This window comes from Stylophora pistillata, chromosome 4, assembly GCF_964205215.1.
Source record: "Stylophora pistillata chromosome 4, jaStyPist1.2, whole genome shotgun sequence".
In the NCBI taxonomy this organism is placed as follows: Eukaryota; Metazoa; Cnidaria; class Anthozoa; order Scleractinia; family Pocilloporidae; genus Stylophora; species Stylophora pistillata.
Genome location: NC_142522.1, coordinates 6,370,849 through 6,390,620, shown reverse-complemented (window position 1 = coordinate 6,390,620; position 19,772 = coordinate 6,370,849). Strand labels below are relative to the sequence as shown.

General features: G+C 39.3%; 2 protein-coding genes across 2 annotated transcripts; both read right to left on the bottom strand.

Moving 5' to 3' along the window:
* Positions 1–248: 248 nt before the first annotated feature.
* LOC111319886 (uncharacterized) lies at positions 249–10,845 on the bottom strand. The gene is made up of 12 exons (XM_088756648.1): positions 10,842–10,845; positions 10,286–10,545; positions 9,626–9,740; positions 9,334–9,459; positions 8,845–9,104; positions 6,830–6,920; positions 5,912–6,301; positions 5,018–5,446; positions 4,176–4,811; positions 3,413–3,721; positions 1,780–2,067; positions 249–1,540 (listed from the first exon to the last, which is right to left on the bottom strand). The coding sequence occupies exons 1-12, from the start codon at positions 10,843–10,845 to the stop codon at positions 1,119–1,121; spliced, it is 3,330 nt and encodes a 1,109-aa protein (XP_088612774.1). The 3' UTR covers positions 249–1,118.
* LOC148732154 (MAM domain-containing glycosylphosphatidylinositol anchor protein 2-like) lies at positions 10,620–18,695 on the bottom strand. Its single transcript, XM_088759191.1, has 5 exons — positions 17,756–18,695; positions 14,575–14,703; positions 12,810–13,066; positions 12,441–12,564; positions 10,620–11,860 (listed from the first exon to the last, which is right to left on the bottom strand). Exons 1-5 carry the CDS (start codon positions 17,862–17,864, stop codon positions 11,628–11,630), a joined length of 852 nt encoding a protein of 283 aa, XP_088615317.1. The 5' UTR covers positions 17,865–18,695; the 3' UTR covers positions 10,620–11,627.
* Positions 18,696–19,772: the final 1,077 nt, after the last annotated feature.

Sequence of the window (19,772 nt, the reverse complement as noted above, 5' to 3'; positions counted from 1 at the left end):
TGGTCATACCGGAACAAATAATATTCTAGACCATACATTGCTACAGCGTCCAATCCGAAAAAGAGGAAAAACTCAGCAACATATTTAACATGCAAGTTTAACAACCAAGGACATTTTGTACAATTACTTACCTTCAAAGAACGAAAGCACGTAGAGTAGGATCGATCTATGGCCAGGATGGGTTCAAAGGGCTCAAGAATGCTTGAACTTCCTATCAAACTCCGGTTTGACAATGATTCTTCTACAATGCAGTAGATATCACTGTTATATTTGGCAGAAGAGCCCCACAAGTGATAAAAGTAGAGAAGTTCGCTAAATCAAAGCTATTCCTTAACATGGACGAAAATACATAGTGAGGATCAGTTGACACGCTAAATATTTCTGGCGAATTTTTGGTTTATTGGAGCTCGCCGTAGAGCTTAAGAAAAGGTGAATCATATGGAAACGACTCACCCAATGAGATGGAAGCCCTGCGATTTTATGGAAGGCATGGCTTTTTACATTTGTACAGGTCATCACCTAACTAACATAAAGCTATTTGTAGAGAGAGGGTCGCCCAAACAGGAAAGCTTGTACACTGCAATGACTCTTGCGTGAGTCTTGCGTGAGTCTTGCGTGAGTCTTGCGTGAGTCTTGCGTGAGCTAACCGCCTCCCGGTTAGCTCATTAGATAGAGCGCTGGACTGTTGAGCGGGAGGTCGAGGGTTCGAGTCCCGGCCGGACCAACACTCAAGGTCTTAAAATAATTGAGGAGAATATGTTACCTTTCTATAACATCAAGAAATAGATATTCTAGTCTTCTCGGATAGGGACAAATAAATGGAGGTCCCGTTTCCTGCAGGGTTAGGGGTAGGAGACGTTAATTTCCCACTCACGAGATTACTATGTAATGGATGTCCTCCCCGGGGATGGGATGGGTGCGTTAGGACAGCAGGTCCACATCAGCTATTACAGCTACCAATTAATAAACCTGCTTAAACAAATAAATGAATGAAAAAAAAAGCGTTTCCTCAATTGTTCGTTGGTGAACGAAAATTAGGAAAAAAAACTATCAAAAAAAGAAAACTAATAAATGATTGCACCAAGCAATTTCAAATCGTTATCATGAGACTATGGAGATTACCACGGCAACTCACCAGCTTTTTTCTGACACAGCGGGTACCTTTTTAATGTACATTCACCACTCCTTATTCCAGATGAGCCACCTGCCAGATAACCACAACTGCGAGTGCTTTGAATTGGTATTGGATATCCCGGCTTCCACAACGAGTAATTTAGTGGGGTGCCGTCAATCCATGTCCATTCATCCTTGCTTAACAGGCCAATGAACAAACTGTTAAAATTTGATTGGAAGCGTCTGATTTCGTCTAATATATTGGAGAAAGTGGCTCTCAAACCTTCACGAGCTATCTTGGCCAAGGTCCCACCGTCTCGTTTGCACCGCTCCAAAGCCTGTTGCCAACTAAGCGTACTTGAGGGATTTATAGAAAAGCAACCACCACGAAGGGGGAAAAATCCCGGACGACACCATGATTGTGATACTTAAAAGGGAAGAAAAACAATGCTGTCAAAAGAATCATCCCAGGTATTTATTGCTATACACGCCACAAATATAAGAGAATGGTAATCGCAAATGCTCTGCTTATAGTCTCAAGATTAAGCCTACTCACTCGGTAAAAATTTCTTTATTGTTATTGCTTGAAATTTGGTGTCAATATTAAACTGTATAAATGTAAATTAAACCATTAAGTGCGCAGATTTCAAAAGAGATTTTATCCACCTCTAAAGGTGTAAACACTGTTTGCCCAAGGCCCTCCTTTGCCTTCCTCACTGCAATTATTACTCTTGCCATACTTGTCAAAAGTTTCTTCTGCTGTTGCACTGGACAAGCACCGCCCACGGTTTTGTACTGCAAACATTTGGAAACCTCTTTTGCGTGCCACGATCGCACACTTTTCAACTGCGTTTTGGCGTGCTCTGTAATTTCCATCCAACACTGGGTCTGTTCCTTCAAGGTCCGGAATAGCATGATAAAAAATGTCTCTGTAGCACCCCAGATATTTATAATCTATTCGATTAAAAAAAAAATTAAGTAGTTATTAACCGACTTTTTATTGAACAAAGGCTGATAGTTTCGAAAGAAACTTTTAGGGGCTGCGTCGGTGGGAGCAACGAAATAATTTGGATATATCAACAAAGTTGAAGTGGTAAATTGGCCAACGTAACGATTACAAAAGCTCACGTTTCGAGCGTTAGTCCTTCGTCGGAGCGAATAGAGGAATTGTGGGTTGTGTGTGCTTTTAAAGGCAGAGAATGGAGGTACGTTATTGGTGGGAACATGGCAATGAGTAAAAAAAGAATAAATTAGTGGAATGAAAAGCGTTCGTTGATCCCTGTGGGATTTAGACTGCTTGTTTGAAAGATGAGCTTTTGTTCAAGATTTTTACGGCTTTCCGTGCTACCTAAGTGTAAGGAAAGAACGCAGATTGCCATATGTTGCTTAGAATGATTAGGTAAATTAAAATGTCTAGCGACTGGTTTCGATGTGTCCCTGTCATTCCTTTCGACGCCTCGAAGGTGTTCTCGGAATCGGTCACCTAGTCTTCTGCCTGTTTCGCCGATGTATATCTTTTTGCAATAAGTGCAAGTTATGCAGTAGATTACATTGGCGGAGGTGCACGTGAAGTGCATTGAACAGATGAGTGACAAGTATTGAACAGATGAGTGACAAGCTTGGTGTTGATCAGATAATATTCGAAAATAGGTGAAATGCATCGCTAAAAAGTCGGTTTAGCGAGAATATTTTACCATACCGCAAGGATCCGAAGAAAGCATGCAGCGAAAGCAATCGCTTGTCCTTTGAAGGTCTGGGTAAAAGACTGAGCAAAAGCGGCAAAATATATAAAATACTACTTGTAAGGAGCGAATATATGGCACAAAGAGAAAGCTTTCGAAGCAAACGATTAATGTCTGTGAAGTCTCTCGAAGTTCCATGAGTAGTTGTAGTCAAATGCCTCTTATTTCACTAAAAGGGGAAATACTCTTCGTAAATCATTAATTTTTTTTAATATAAAGTCTTCTTTAAAAGTATACATAAAGTCATGGAACAAGGAGAGTTTAAAGATTCCAAACAGCAAAACAACCTCCTGAAGGTCAAAACCTTAAACCTTTGACACGAAATCTGCTATTTCATGTCTTTCCCAACAACTCTGCCTTCTACTTGTGACTTAAAAAGATAAACACTCCTCTTTAGCCATCACGTGCCCATTTGCTTGATGAATTAGAATTGCTCGAAAAATGTTGTTGAATTAAATAAGGATTTTTTTCCAAACATAAGAGAAGAAACCCACAAAAATAACATTACGGGACACCAATTTTTAGATGGAGATGCTGCGTTCATCAAATCGACCAACCTTTAATAATGTAAACATCGTTTGACCAAGGTCCTCCTTCGCCATCGCTGCGACAATAAGTGCTCTGGCCATATTTGTTGAACGTTTTTTCTGCTGAGACACTAGCTGCACACCATCCACCATTCTGAACTGCAAACATGCGAAAGCCCCTTTTATGAGCTGCGAGGGCACACTTTTCGATCGCGTTTTCACGGTTCAGGTAAACACCGACCAATAAGGGGTCAGCTCCTTCTAATGTTGGAATTGCACGATTGTATGTGTCTCTATAACATCCCACTCTTCCGTGATCTGGTGAAGTCACTGGTGAGACTACCGATACAAAGGCATGGAATTAGAATTTATCTTCAAAGTCAACAACCTAATTCTATAATTTGCGGCTGAGCTATACCAGGAAGAAACCTATAAAAGACACCAGGTTGTTGAGTTGAGTTGAGTGAAGTGTTATCCTAATATGTTTAAAGGACCGCACATTACAAAATCACATAAAGAGGTTTCTCCAAACTTGTAAACGTTGCAAGAACAAGTGGTTTATAACAAGTATGTACTCATGCAGCTGACTTTCAAGCATTGCTTACAAGGGCAGGTTAAATGAATCAAAGAAATAGACAGAAGAAAAGTGAGACGTAACGGCGCTACTCCGAGAAACACACCAAGGTCAATTATAACGGAAATTGATCGGTTCCTGAACCAATATCACTTGAGATAAATTTTAACTATGTAAGACAACAAGCTCCAAACAGAGACATTTATCAAACATGCTTACTGGATTGATTGCATCTTTTCTTTATCTTCATAATTTGATCCACCGACAATGCTTGATCGTAGAACTGCAAGCAGGAAACTTTTCCATAAAATTGCATCTCATGGTTGTTAGACGCTCCTATAGTAAGGTTTCCTTGAGTTGCCAATTCCACGTTTGTTCCAATAGACTTGTTCATAACCATGCTCTCATTCACCCACACAGACGCAACGCCAGCGCGAATATCGTACGTGGTCCCCACAAAATTCCACGCGTTTACTTTGATAACACCTTCTATACCTAATATGTGAGTCTTAGAGCGATCCCTGACCATATAACGAATTTCAAGTCCCAAGGTCGAAGGAAAATACCACATCGAGCAACCATACTCATATATCAGACCAGCACGAGAGGCAGAGGCGTCAGGGTGCACCCATGCAAAAACACTCACCGAAAACCTTGTATCAAGTTCTCCCCCATTTTCAACTTCCACATAGCTGTTATTAAAACCGCTGATAAGAAAGGAGCCAGCTGGATCACCAAAGGGACCTGTCGCCAGCATGATGTTATTGGAAACTGCTTTGGTGCCTCCATTTGGACTATGGTCAACAACTCTATCGCTGCGATGCGTGGAAAAAAGAGCTACGGGCAGGGGAACATCTTGGAAAATAAACAGATTTGCGATATGTGAAAACCTTTTTTCCATGGACTTTCAAATGAATAGAAAAAAAAAATACGCTGGGTTTATAACTGTTGCAAGAAGATTGTTTGTTTCTCTCTATTACGAGAGGTGTTCATAGACCAAGCATTGTAAAGGGTTATAGATAAACCAGTTTCTTTATAGACCAGCAACTAAAAAAACATACCTAACGGTTCTTCGCAAATAAATCCATTACGGCTCGTGCAGGGTAGATCGTTCCAGCGCCATCCGTATCCAGCCCAGTTTGAACTCCATCCAATTGCATTTAAGAAGGCTCCACACTTACCATCACCGCTCGGTTCCGTCGGGCCCCATAGATTTATATTACTCGTTGCATTATCATCATCTATCCAAACCCAACGCAGCTTGCTATCAATTCCAAGGGTAAGACCGCGGTATTCTTGCTTGAGTTGTTTCCGCTGATCTGCAAGGGCCTTTAATTGCTCTGCACTATTAACTATAGCGATTTCGCTCTTCTGCTTGTGACATAAGTTCCTGGCAAACCGCCACTGCTTAGATGATTGGAAATAAAACATGAAACATGATTTTCCTAGTTTGTACCAGCCAGGCAAACATCCAGAATTAGAATGGCTACCTATAAAGAAAATAGCTCATTGGTTTTTCTCTTTTTTATCTGCAGCTTTCCATTTTACTGGTAATCATTCTGTTTTGACAAAGAAGAAAATTGAGTTATCTTATTGCGACAAATGGTTCATGTGGATAAGTTAGACACTTAATAATAACTCCTCGTTTACCTCCTTTTGATAGAAAATTTCCGTTTTTAAACGAGTGAAATTTTTATTTTAAAAGTTTGATTGAAATTTCAGTGAAAAAGTTTGGAAATAATCAAGTACATAGCTCGCCATTAATTGAATACAGGTGGTCTTCAATCTTATCCTTAATTTTGCTCTCTTCCCCTTTCTCTCCCCCCTCCCTTTCTCTTTCCCTCTCGTTTCCCTATGGTGCGGAGAAAAAATTAAGCGAGGAAGAATCTGGTTACTTCCATTTTAAAGAAATCTGCATCGGGTTTCACGTAAATAGAGTTTTTTTGCGTCCTTACCTGATTCACTAATATTGCAGGCATAAAAAGAGAAACCCGTCTTGCTTTTGCAGCAATCCATAAAACCGTGATCTTCAAGAGTAATCATAGGCCCAACTCTATCTCTGCTTATGAAGAAAATCTTACTGCAATTCTGTGAAAGCTCCTTGTGACTGAGGACGGCAACATCCAAGGGATAGTTATTATAGTTAGAAATATCTAGCTTTGTGTTAACGAAGCTGTTTCCTTTTAATGCTTTGGGGTAGATAAAATAGGGCTTTTCTGTCGGATTTCCTTGTGGATGTGCGATAGTGAATCGAAATTCATCTGAATACAGATAGTCTTCAGAAGGTCTTGTGGATATTCTAAAATCATTTCCCTTAAGGGAAGACACGTAGAACGTTGCTTTGCCTAAAATGATAAATTTAAAAGGAATCATGGATCACGTTCTTTATGTTAAAGTCTGCGTTGCAACGATTCTTGGTAAAGTTTTCATAGTTGTGCAAGAAACGCCACACAGGAACGGCAGTTCGGATTCACCTCACAACATATATAATTCATCAATGAATGAGGAAAATCTATGGTAAACAAGTCATCAGAAATAAACAACATCACCCTACTATACATGTATCTAGTAACTGCTATCCCAACAATTCAGAGCAAAAAATTAAGAAAAAAAAGAATTGCCATAGGGCAACCACACACATTTCCGGTTAATCGGTACGTACTCAAACTCCGGAAATTTCGTACGCTGAAAACCAACTTACCCATTTTAGCAGTTACGTCCATAAAAACAGCGCTTACGTTTGAAAGCCGAAGTAACTGCTAAAAGCTATTATGAAGATACTAGTCGACACATTCAAAAAATTATTATACACCGTTATCATGGGCGCAAATAATTTCCCACAAAATCGAAAGAAGATGTTGATTTTGTCGTACTCGATTGGTGACAAGGTCCTTGTTGAAACGTGAAGTCGTCCAGAGCTGCGTCTCCGCTATAGCTTGTACCTGTAATACCATCAATGATTATCTAGAAAATGAAATGAAAAAGACTTCCTTGCTATGATGAAATTACGCCTAAACGAGGTGAGAGACAAAGTATATTATATTTCAAAGCTCTGCCGTTTGCTGAAAATCTGAGAAGTCTCATATTCTCTGAGAAGTCTCATATTCTCTGAAATCTGAGAAGTCTCATATTCTCTCGCTGCCTGAGTTTTAAACCTGGCATGGGGTCAAGTAATACGTGCTCTGATTGACAACTTCCAACGAAATATGTATGTTTGGGAAGATTGTAATAATCAGCAGCGCAATTAAAATGAAAAAGATCCTAAGAGAACTCACCCAATAGCGTAAATAATAAGTATATTCTAGTAAGAGGCTGATAGTTTCCAAAGAAACTGTTTGGGGCCGCGTCGGTGGGAGTAACGAAATAATTTGGATATATCAACAAAGTTGAAGTGGTAAATTGGCCACCGTAACGATTGCAAAAGCTGACGTTGTGAGCGTTAGCCCTTCGTCGGAGCGAATAGAGGAATTGTGAGTTGTGTGTGCTTTTAAATGCAGAGAATGGAGCTACGTTATTGGTGGGAACATGGCAACGAGAAAAACAAGAATGCACTAGTGTGTATTACAAACCTACAAACTCGCATAATTACTTGTTATATTCGTCTTCGCATCCATCTCACGTTAAGAATTCCATTCCTTTTTCTCAGTTTCTAAGACTTCGTCGTTTATGCAGTGATGACTCTTATTTCCACCACAAATCAGAGTCAATGTGCCAGTTTTTCGATAAACGTGGTTACCCTGTTTCTGTCGTTCAAGGGGGTTACCACCGCGCCCAACTTATTGATCGACATTCAGCACTACAAACGTCGCATAAGGAAGATTCCGACCGCATTCCATTCACTCTCACGTTTCACTCTCACGTTTTACCCTCACAACAACTCAGTTAAATCCATTATTCTTAAAAACTTGAAATTACTTCAAAACGATCCAGAGACAAGCACTATCTTTTCGCAGCCTCCGCTCATTTCATTCAAACGCGACAAAAACATAGGCAATTTTTTCTTCAGAAGTTCTTTTCAGACTAATGACCAACCAGGCACTTTTAAATGCGCTCGTGCACGATGCAAAGCGTGTCCTTTCATTCACAACACTGATAAAATATCGGGACCTAAACGATCCATTAAAATCACCGATCACTTCACGTGCACCTCCGCCAATGTTACCTATTGCATAACTTGCACTTATTGCAAAAAGATATACATCGGCGAAACAGGTAGAAGACTAGGTGACCGATTCCGAGAACACCTTCGAGACGTCGAAAGGAATGACAAGGACACATCGAAACAAGTCGCTAAACATTTTAATTTACCTAATGGCATACTGCGGTCTTTCCTTACACTTAGACAGCACGGAAAGCCGTAAAAATCTTGAACAAAAGCTCATCTTTCAAACCAGCAGTCTAAATCCCATAGGGATCAACGAACGCTTTTTATTCCACTAATTTATTCTTGTTTTTCTCGTTGCCATGTCCCCACCAATAACGTAGCTCCATTCTCTGCTTTTAAAAGCACACACAACCCACAATTCCTCTATTCGCTCCGACGAAGGGCTAACGCTCGAAACGTCAGCTTTTGCAATCGTTACGGTGGCCAATTTACCACTTCAACTTTGTTGATATATCCAAATTATTCTAGTAAGACATGGTTTGATGCTACAAAAAGGGCATCTTGTCACAGCGATCAGATCACCCCAAATGAAGTCACTAGAAAGGGGTGCCGAAACGTCGGGTCGATAAATTGTAACTTCGGTTACATACATTAAATATTTAAACCAGATTAGCATCAAAGCATTTCTGATTGCCCCCCTGGTTGCTGTGTGAACTTAAATATAATCCATTCTAGTTGTTACTACCGTGGGCAGAGGCTATAATTTCAATCGTGACATCCCACCTGATAACTTGAAGTGTCGTTAATGCTAACTTGCCCTTGTATCCAACCATTTCCTTGATTCTTTGACTTGAACCAAAGCGGTTGTAACCTGTCTGCAGCCTGTCTTCTTATATACATAACAACACATCCCATGGAAGAGCCATACATGTGGTAGTAGAACCTCATGCAATGCAGTCCTCGCAACCACGGACTCGTCAGTCTTGCAGTGTCTCCCATCTTTCTGGGTCGCGATGTTTCAATGTAAATGTAGTAACCAGATCCTTTGGAGAGAATAACTAGTATCACATGAAAAAAATCTTCATTTTGAGCACCAAATATGAGTAAAATCTGACATCTTCTAATTTGATTACTTCATTCAAATTTTCTTTTTCTGAGCGGGGCACAAATCAACTTATTATATTATTACGAATTATATCAAATTTACAATTAAAGTGATTAGCCCCGAATGAGGAAATGCCAGTTTTCATAAATACTGATACTTCGTAATACCTGACGTATGGTCCCTGGTGGGTCCAGTCTCATAGCTTGGTGTCCTGTCCTTTCTCCTTCTCCATGTGAAGATAAAATTTAAATCGCTCCTCCAAAAGCAAAAGTTACGTTCGAAATTACAATTCCCTAAAAATAAAAGATACAAAAACCGTCATCTTAACAGCTGACAAATAAGAAAGTTATAACTAAAGTTCGAATATTACTCATTTCATGACATACCATCACGAAATAAGCGATAACAAAAACATCATTAATGGCTCTGTAATAATTTAAACAGAAGCGTGATATGAACCTTGTACGCTGGTGTTATAGTCCCTCTCATCATGGCAAAGTCCCTCAACTAAATTGACGTAACAGACGGCTATACGACTTGTGTAGTTTTTGCCAACTGTTGCTTGCAGGACAATCTGTAATAATAGTCATTGTGATTATTAGTATATCGTGTTTTGTGATGAACCTAAGGCCAGTGAAGTCTAATCTGATTGCTCGAAAAGGTTAACAGCAGGCAAGGTTATTGGTAAAATTTCACACTTGAAGTCAGCTTAACCTACCACGAGAAGGAGCGCTACTCCTTATTCTTTTATACTATAGTGGCATGTAGCATCTATGCATAAAGGCTGATAGTTTCGAAAGAAACTGTTTGGGGCTGCGTCGGTGGGAGTAACGAAATAATTTGGATATATTAACAAAGTTGAAATGGTAAATTGGCCACCGTAATGATTACAAAAGCTGACGTTTCGAGCGTTAGCCCTCCGACGAAGGGCTAACGCTCGAAACGTCAGCTTTTGTAATCATTACGGTGGCCAATTTACCATTTCAACTTTGTTGACATATCCAAATTATTATGATCTATGCAGATTGCAATGCTCGTGCTAATAGAAAACTTGAAAACTACTCAAAGAAAAGTGAACATCATCTTAATTAATGTTTCACGCTTTTGCAATATGTGTACCTGAAACTCATCGGTATAACCGATATCGACGCTAGCCTTTATCCACTGACTTCCCTGATCTCCCGACTTTTGCCACACCGAATAATATCCTTGTTGCCCTCGAACTTGAAGCAAGATATCCAGTCCTCCCACATCACGCCCAGACAAGCGATAAGAAAAGCGGAAACATTTTGGTCCTCGAATGAATGGACTCGATAACTGAGCGGCTTGATTTACTTTCTCAGGTTGTAATTCTTCGATGTAAATGTAATTTTCTCCTCCTGATATGAAAAAGAAAGGCGGTAGGCTACGATTTTACCACTATTCAATTACTGCTGTTGTGTGTGGTATGGTTGCGGTAAAGGAAATAAGAACTACCTTGATCGTCTTCTCAAGCGAGCTGCGGGAATTACTGGGGATCGCAAGGCTACCGATAATGATATACAGCAAATATTGGAAGTAGCCATCCCTGCAATCCCGCAGAGAATATCGATCACAAGTGCATACAGATCTATAAATGTATCAATGGCTTGGCTCCAGCTTATCTACTTGACGACTTCCACTCCTCGGAGCAGACCCATAATTATAACATTAGAAATAAAGACCTTATCCGCCTGACTCTTGCCAAAACAACTAAATTTCAAACATCCTTTAAGTACAATGCCGCCAAATCCTGGAACACTCTTCCTCGTAACTTACACCATGATCAGTCTCTCACTAGTTTTAAGCTAAACGTCAAGAAACATTTAAATTATCTTAATTAGTTTTTTTTTTTTTTTTTGTATTACTCGAAAGATTTTTACAGTCTATTATTTATTCACAATTTATTATCTCTTCACAAGTTTTGTATAGATCTCCAATTATATTAGCTAACTTAGTAATTATTCATATTATTTTGTACAGATCTGCATTTAAACCAGTTACGCTGAACTGAAATTTCTGTATAAATGATGTTTAGAATAAATTCAGAGCTGAGCAAAGAGTTTCCAGCAATCTGATTGGTCGAGCGGTTCCTTATATGACGCTATATAAACCGCTCCACGCGGTTTATATAAAATTTTAAAATAAAATGTTAATAAATGTTACTAAAATGTTATGAGTTTAGAAATTTCTCTGTTGTTCAGCTCTGAAATTATACTAAAACAATCATTCGCCTCAGGTTCGGTGAATATTGTCGAATAATCCCCTCGACTTCGTCTCGGGAATTATTCAACGATATTCACCTCGCCTTCGGCGACTAATTGTTAAATATAAATAAATAAATAGGCACAGATTTAGAAATAGATAGGAAAAGAACAAATGGTAAAATACTCCAGCTTTCTTCGAATGTAAATTAAAATACGTCAGGCGACAAGAATAATTCTTAGTTAAGTTGACTTGGAAATTGTCCTACATATGAAGGAATAACTGCTTCATCAAGTGTATAGATAAAGTCACCAATGCCAGTAAAGCTGAGCATCTTTTTCCTACCAGTGTGATCAACGCTCGCCTCAATTTGTTCACTTGAGCTTTTTGATCCTCTCCTCCAGTCGATTTGATCCAAAGGTGCGAAAAGGTTTCGCCATCCACAAAAACTCTCATTGAAGGTGCAGTTCACTGAAATTGCATTATAATATATAAATCCAGTTATTATTGTTCAGAACAACTTACGCCACTTCCTAGTAAGGACTTTATTTATAGAGGGGGACACGTAACAGCTGTATAGCTGACAAACCTGTGGCCCTCTAACTAGATTATACAGCATTACAAAAAACTGATAAATAAATAAATATATAAATAATTACAAAATTCTATAACAGAAATAGCAGGATAGATTAAAAATATTCAGAAAGATAAAATAATTTATAAAAAATTAAAATTAGATAATGTGCTATTGCTTAATATTGCTTCAAAGTTGTCCAGGTTTTTATATGAGCTTATAAAAGGATTTTTCGCAGCTGTTTTGAATAGTTTTATACTAGGGTTATTTTTGATATCATGGGGAAGGCAGTAAGAGGTTTTATTTTACTTGAGCGTTACGAGTGAAGAAAACGTTTTGTTCCCTTAAATTTTTGCCTTGAAAAATCTAATTCGCTCATTTAGAAGGGCCACGAGTATTCTCGAGAGTTAAAAGAACTCTTAAAGACACGATTCAAGCCAAATTGCTTCTTGTTCAGCAACACAAGGGCAGCGTTACCTTTAAACAATTCAAATGGAGTAGTGTTACCCTCTGAAATACATGTTAGGTTCTCACTGAAATGGAGTTCATCAACTGCAATGCTTGATGCAGAAGTCACACCTGCAACGCCCTCTATTACTACCTGTGAGTATATAAAACGACATGCTAAGGATTCATTCATGAATCATAGATCCTTATACGCCTGCAAATTGTACATGCATTTGATTAGAAAACCTCCCGGCCTTCTCTGATGAAGAATAAATAGCGCTCGGGTCCATTTTCCCAAAACTTTATGTTGTATTTTTCGACCCCGAGCAAAAACGTCTCACACACAGGCACAAACACACGTGTTACAATGCATCGGATTGTCTTTGCTTGTTGAACTACCTGATAAGTGCCATCGTAGCTTATAGCCACGCAGCCTTTGATCCAATCGCGTGACGAGCTGTTCCCATGACGACTCCATATTTTGGACTCACTCCCATTGACTCTAAGATATACAGAGAGAGTCTCAATGGTGCTGCCGTACATGGAGTAGAAAAATGTCATCCACAATGGACCATTCAACCACGGACTATTCAATCTGGCCTTCTCGTTGTACTTCCGAGGAGATGACGTTTGAATGTAGATGTACGAGCCATTTTCTGAGGAAGTGTGCAATACATCCCTTTAATTCAATTAAAATCCCTGCAATTTAAGAAATAGCTTCCATGTTGCCGTGCGTCTGATCAGTAATAGATCACAGACTAAGTCAAGATGTGGTAAAACCGAAAAAGCAAGAGGGAGTGAGGCACCCGAAGCGCACCTGGATATGTCTCTGATGTTCGCTTTACAGTTTGATGTCTTCTGTGATCTATTTTTAAACAGACGTACAACAAAACGAAATCTATTTGTTTTGCCTAATAGGTAAAGTCTATTTACGAGCCAAGTGGCTCATAAGAGCGGCGCTTAACTCTGGTTTCAGTAAGATGAAGCGACTGGGAGTATTTCTACTCCCCCTTGGAAGGGATGCTAGTCCATCACAGGGTTACTCCCAGCATTAAATTCGTTGAGTAAACACCTGCAGGCACTGTGTGAGTAAAGTGCCTTGCCTATGAACACAAAATCCTGGACCACTCGATCCAGAGTCGAGCGCACTAACCGAGTGGCCATCGCGCCTCCCGTTTTTCCTGGTAGAAAAGTTAATACAATGAATATATGAAGTTCATATATTTGAACTGCGGTATTAGATACGTATGATGCACGATCCTCGCAGTAGAAAGCGCTATTTATGCAATAGCGAAAATCAGACCTGAAAAAAATCAGGCCTGTACGGGACTCGAACCACTGACCTCTGCGATACTAGTGCAGCGCTATACCAATTGAGCTAACAAGCCAACTGGGAGCAGGACGTTAAGTTGATTCGTAATAAACCCGTGATGATAAATCAGATACAATGAATATATGATGTTCATATATTTGAACTTCGTTATTAGATACGTATGATGCACGATCCTCGCAGTAGAAAGCGCTACTTATGCAAATTTTATCATCACGGGTTTATTACGAATCAACTTAACGGCCTGCTCCCAGTTGGCTTGTTAGCTCAATTGGTAGAGCGCTGCACTGGTATCGTAGAGGTCAGTGGTTCAAATTCCGTACAGGCCTGATTTTTTCAGGTCTGATTTTCGCTAGTGCATAAATAGCGCTTTCTACTGCGAGGATCGTGCATCATACGTATCAAATACCGCAGTTCAAATATATGAGCTTCATATATTCATTGTATCTGATTTATCATCATGGGTTTATTACGAATCAACTTAACGGCCTGCTCCCAGTTAATTGGCTTGTTAGCTCAATTGGTAGAGCGCTGCACTAGTATCGCAGAGGTCAGTGGTTCGAATCCCGTACAGGCCTGATTTTTTTCAGGTCTGATTTTCGCTATTGCATAAATAGCGCTTTCTACTGCGAGGATCGTGCATCATACGTAGAAAAGTTAAAAGCTGTTAAATTTATGATTAAGCTTATCATATAATAGTGGATAATTTTATTAGTAAATTGCGCGGAATTTTGAACACACATGTAAGGTTTATATTAATCAGGTTATGAAATTTCCCAGCGGATAGCTTATTTCGAAGGGTACATTGCGTAGAAAATTAATTGTCCAATGTACCTGCATAATCAGTGATTGGTCCAGTGTCAGAGCTTGGAGAACTTCCTTGTCCAAGTACCCAATCAAAATGGTCGGTGTATCTTTCATTGGACCACCAGCAGAACGATTTCTCATCAAAAGTACAGTTTCCTGGAATACGAATCATACCAAAAGAACTCTTAATTCGTGTGGGAAACGTCTTAAGGCCTTTACCCTGATTTAAAGTTGACAAAATAGCTTAACAAGTATGTTTCCCTATAGATGGTTTGCACGTGACGTCACGAAACTTCCGGTTACCATATTGGTGGACCACTTTTCGCGGAAATTTCAAAATGGCAACCTGCCCCCGGGAGAGTGATATGCAGTTAAGAGAGGATAATAATTCCAGGATAACCTCACCTGTAATACCCTTATCCAATTATGCAAACAGTTAGAGAATAAGGTAAAACAACGTTATCTTGGGAAATATCAGCGATTGGAAACGACCCAGTCTTGACGGAGGGCAAGAACTTTGAGCCTGATTGTTTACCTCCGGTGGAATCGACGGACCTGCTGTTTTACCTTGTGCTGGAGACTAGCTTTTACACTAAACAACAATTTAAAGCCTTTCGAGGCCTTCAAGCATACAATCGATAGGCATCGGGGCTCATTTCAAGTGTACAGGGCCACATCATCAACAATAAATTCATCGTTTTTGCGCACGTGCAAGTAGATTAGGTGATCGGTCAATTAAGTCTTCAAAACAGTCAATAATCACCGTTGTCTTTTTTTACCGAATGAGCGCTGAAAGCATTGCGGCATAGTTTTCGAATTCCACAAGTTCTCTCGTTCTGGTCATTTAATCAATGGGTGCAGTCTTATATCCATGGCGATCATCCAGGCCTAAAAGATCTCGACACAGTTGACACAGAGATGCTAAATATGTACGCCAGATCTTCAAACGGCATCATTTTAGTTTGAGCTTCATCAATGTGATAAAAAGCTTTTGAAAAGGAGACAAAAGTTGGGACTTGCGAGTGACAAAGGGAAGAACACGATTAAAAACAATGTTTAGGGTATCGAACGAAAGTACTCCAGCATAAAATTTTACTTTCTTGTCGTCATAATTTCGAAATTCATCATCACTGAAAGGCCGCTGCGTGTGCGGTGGGTCTGAAGCAGCAAGATAGTCAAACTCTTCTGTTTGAGTGCTGGAATCCACACACTTCGGGGGTTCTTCGACAAAATTGATATCAGAAACTTGCTGACCCTCTTCATTCAACTTCAGTTTCTTTGCTACAGCTTCCTCTGCCAGTACTCGTTCTCTCTCGAGTTCCTCCTTTCGTTTCTCGTTAGCTCTCCGGTCCCTTTCGGACGTTTGCTCTAGATTCTATTGATGTAAGTTCTTGTTAAGGTCGGAACCCAGGCTACCTTGTATTTATCCCAAATAGCCGCTGCTTTTCCTGAGAAAAAATGACGGCCATACACTCGATCGTTCTCAAGAATCTTTTCAGTTACGTCTGCTCGACTTATGGCAGAAATCCAGCGTGAACGCCTTTCGTGAGACAAGTTCTCCGCCTCTTCTCCCTGATTTTTTACAATGGATGGTACTCGAGAAAAAGTAACACTAATACCTGGACTGCTTTTGCTTCCACGACCGACTATCAAGTAGAAAGCCATTCTTACTGAAGACGCGCGACTCGATTTGTTTACAATTTTGGTCCGCCAATATGGCGGCGTAGCGACCGTTGCTAAGCATTTAGTCACGTGAGTGAAAACGATCTTTAAACTAAGCTATGGCTTCAGTTGTACAATTTCCAAATAAATTTGTATGAGTTGTATTAAGTATAAAATGTCATGGTAAAACTGCCACCAAATCCTTAATGTCATCTAAGAACCAAAAATACTCCCACAATTGTAAAGTGGTCTTGACCGCTTCTCAGAAGGGCAGAAATTAGCATGTTTTTTCGAAGGGTGTTAAGTGGACCCCAACTAGACAATTTTTTCAGGTGATTTATGATGTGTAACCGTCTCTGCCGTCTCTGGCAACCTGTGCCTAGTTTAAAACAACTTTAGCACCTATTGTGCAGTCTCTGAACTGAAGATCCGTCATTGTGAGATCAGTCAAGCAAGACAGAGAAAAAAGAAAACTGAGACACATCATACAAGATGTTTGCTTGCAGAGTAAATGAACGGCTCAGCGTTCGAGAGTATATATGTCCGAGACTGATTGACTGCGCGGTTGGCAAGTCTCTCTGGAAGTATACTCACAGAGAGAATCTGTCAAAATAATCCCAATCTCACTTACATATTCAAGAGCCGCTTGGTTGAAAATATTATGGCAAACTTCCAACCGTTTAGTTAATCGAACAACAACAAACATATGAAACATATGAAACATATGAAAAACATATGAAACATATGAAAATAGTGCTTTACTGCGAAGGATCGTTCTTATATACGTTTAGTTAATAGTCGACAACGATGGCACAGTTGCGCTGAAAAGTCAAACAAACACTTTTTCTTCCATCAAATTGATTTTCAATTAATAATCGAACCGGGATAATATTTAATAATTTTCATTTACAATATGTTGTTCAGATTTCAAATTCGCTTAGTTTCCTTTCAACCTCCGATACGTTATAACACCGGTTAATACTTAAAGTTAACACTGCCTTGTGGGCACTTAAACAAAACATGTACATGTATTACGTTTGAAAGTGCCGTGATAGACAAAACAAACTGAGAACATTACGTTTGTTTTTAATAAAGCAGCGTTCAGGGTGAAATTCTTCGTTAAAAAGACCTTGACAGCCCTTCGAATCATGTCATTGCAACATTGTTGTGGGCAAATCGAAGCTAAAAACTTTGAATGTAACCGGTTTCTAACTAAGGTAGAAAAGTCGCTCAAACCTCGATGAGGAGTAATTTCCTTCCTCGGCTAGACTAGACAAAAAGGCTGCAGATTTCTTTACTGTCGTATCCTTTATTACTTACTGTATGACGTGGATAATAATGTGACAATTCCTTGCTGGTTGATTTTGTGTGAAACCGAAAAAGAGGTTATCACGGACGGAAAACAAAAGAAGAGCAGTTTCTCAAAACAGTGACAATTCTGCCTCTGGATCATACAGAAGCTTGAATGCTTTTGATTTCTTAATTGAACGCAACAGATAATTTTTGCTAGCTTCCGCCTGGAGTTTTTTACGATGATAAAACTTACCGGTAATTTCTTTTGAGGAGCCTCCTGCTTTGAAGGGAAAATCAATGGAAATCATTAGCAGGAGGCTGGCAAATAGCAAATGCTTTCTGTAGATGACTGTTAGCACCATTCCAGTGAGACACACTCTAGAAGAGAAATATTCGTTTTAATTTGGACGCCGTCCTTTACTAGTAAAGTACTTTTAAAATTTGTATCACGTAAATTAATCGACTTTGGACGGCTTTCGCACCCCGTAAAAAAATATGTAACTGGTATTTTCGTGACACTAGTTCGCTATAAGGGAAGGCAATTAAAAAGTACCTGCAGGCGGCTACAATAGATCCAATTGTCGCAAGGCAGGTTCACAACTAGCTCCCAAAGAAGCACAATGTGAAATTTGACTATGAAAGACCTCCTGATGGAAACTAATTTTCATCCATAATCAGTGACACTTCATCTTGACATCTACGCAAAACACCGATGTATACTGTTTAAACATTTGGAAAAGAGCATTATTTCTGCACGAAAGAACAGTGTCAGCTCAGTTTAACACCTGCCCTCCACCCACAAGACGATTTTAAAGAAAACTCTTTAGGAAAAAAGAAAACCGGTTAAAAACCCTAGATACGTGTGGAGATAGTAGCGTTTTAGAGCCTTAATCAAACAAATGTTATTTAAATAGCTCACAGTTTCTTGCCGTAACGTCAAGAGTTAAAATACGATGAATTTTCTCATGTTTAAATTGTGGGATGGATTGTTTGAATTTGAATGAAAGGAGAAGCCCTCTTTACAAAGGAATAAAAAGTTAAAGCAATAATTACTGGAGGAAAGATTTTCCAAATTAAGTCACGATAAAGCGGGGCTTGTCATGAAGTACACAATGAGCCAATTTTCGAAGATCTTTAACACCTGAGCATTCTTTCAAACAAACCACCGCGAAAGAACTTGACAATTCTCACTGCCATATACGCAGACATGTGTTCCTGATTCTTCATTCGCCTTTAATTTGATACACGTTTTTCATTTTCTATATCAGTCATCGGTGTCAGTTCAAGTAATTATTTACTTTCCTAACAAAGCTGTTTACAGGTTCTAATACATTATTTATCCTTGACTCTGCATGAATCTGAAATTATCCTAGCTATGAACAATTGACAATAATAACAGTAAAAGTTGGGGATATGACTGGCCACAATCACTTCGTAATCCTTAAATTCGCCAAGCAGGGACAAGAACGTGCTTATTGAGAACTAGTAGGCTAACACTGCTAGAGTATTGCATATATTAAAATCGCATCGACGACAGGAAGTCTTCCCTAACATAATGGGAGCCATGGTCACCAAGCGTTTTCGAATTTGACTTTGCTATACTTCCACCATTTTTTCCATAGTTTTTTTCCTCCCCGTTTGGATAAATCGTACCTCTTTGACATTTTTCTGCATCAACACCGCGCTTTGATGGCAGACGTAATTACCTCCTTCGCAGCCACCCTTTTGAGCGATGGTTTAAGATGTACAATACGGTAAAAATTCAAAGAAAGGCAATAGTCATAGTTTGCTACGTTGTGGAGGAGCTTTCCAGCTATTAACCGTACCTTGAACAAGCTCGCAGGACACCACTGAGTCTTAGAATTGCTTAATCTGTGGATGTTTGATGAAATAATAAAATTTTTTAAATGTTCCCTGGGACCCATCATTCTTAAAGGAACTGTTTGAATGTGCCTCTCTTCTCTTTTTAAAATACTATGACTGATGCTTTGCCAGAATGAATTCTCAAATACCCACTTTGTAGTATAATACTGTTTTGCAAAATTCGTGAAACATGTGACATTCTGTGTCAGGAAGTTATCAGAAATTTTTCAGTAAATTAACATACTTTAATGAGCAACAAAAAGAAATTAATAATTCATTTCCCCCGATAGAAGTTTCTCATATCTAAACAATGTGAATAATAACCAAACACGCACCACCATGAAACACAATTCAAAGTAACATTAATTTTTAAAATCTCCAAATTTCTACTTTTCTTGGCGACAAAC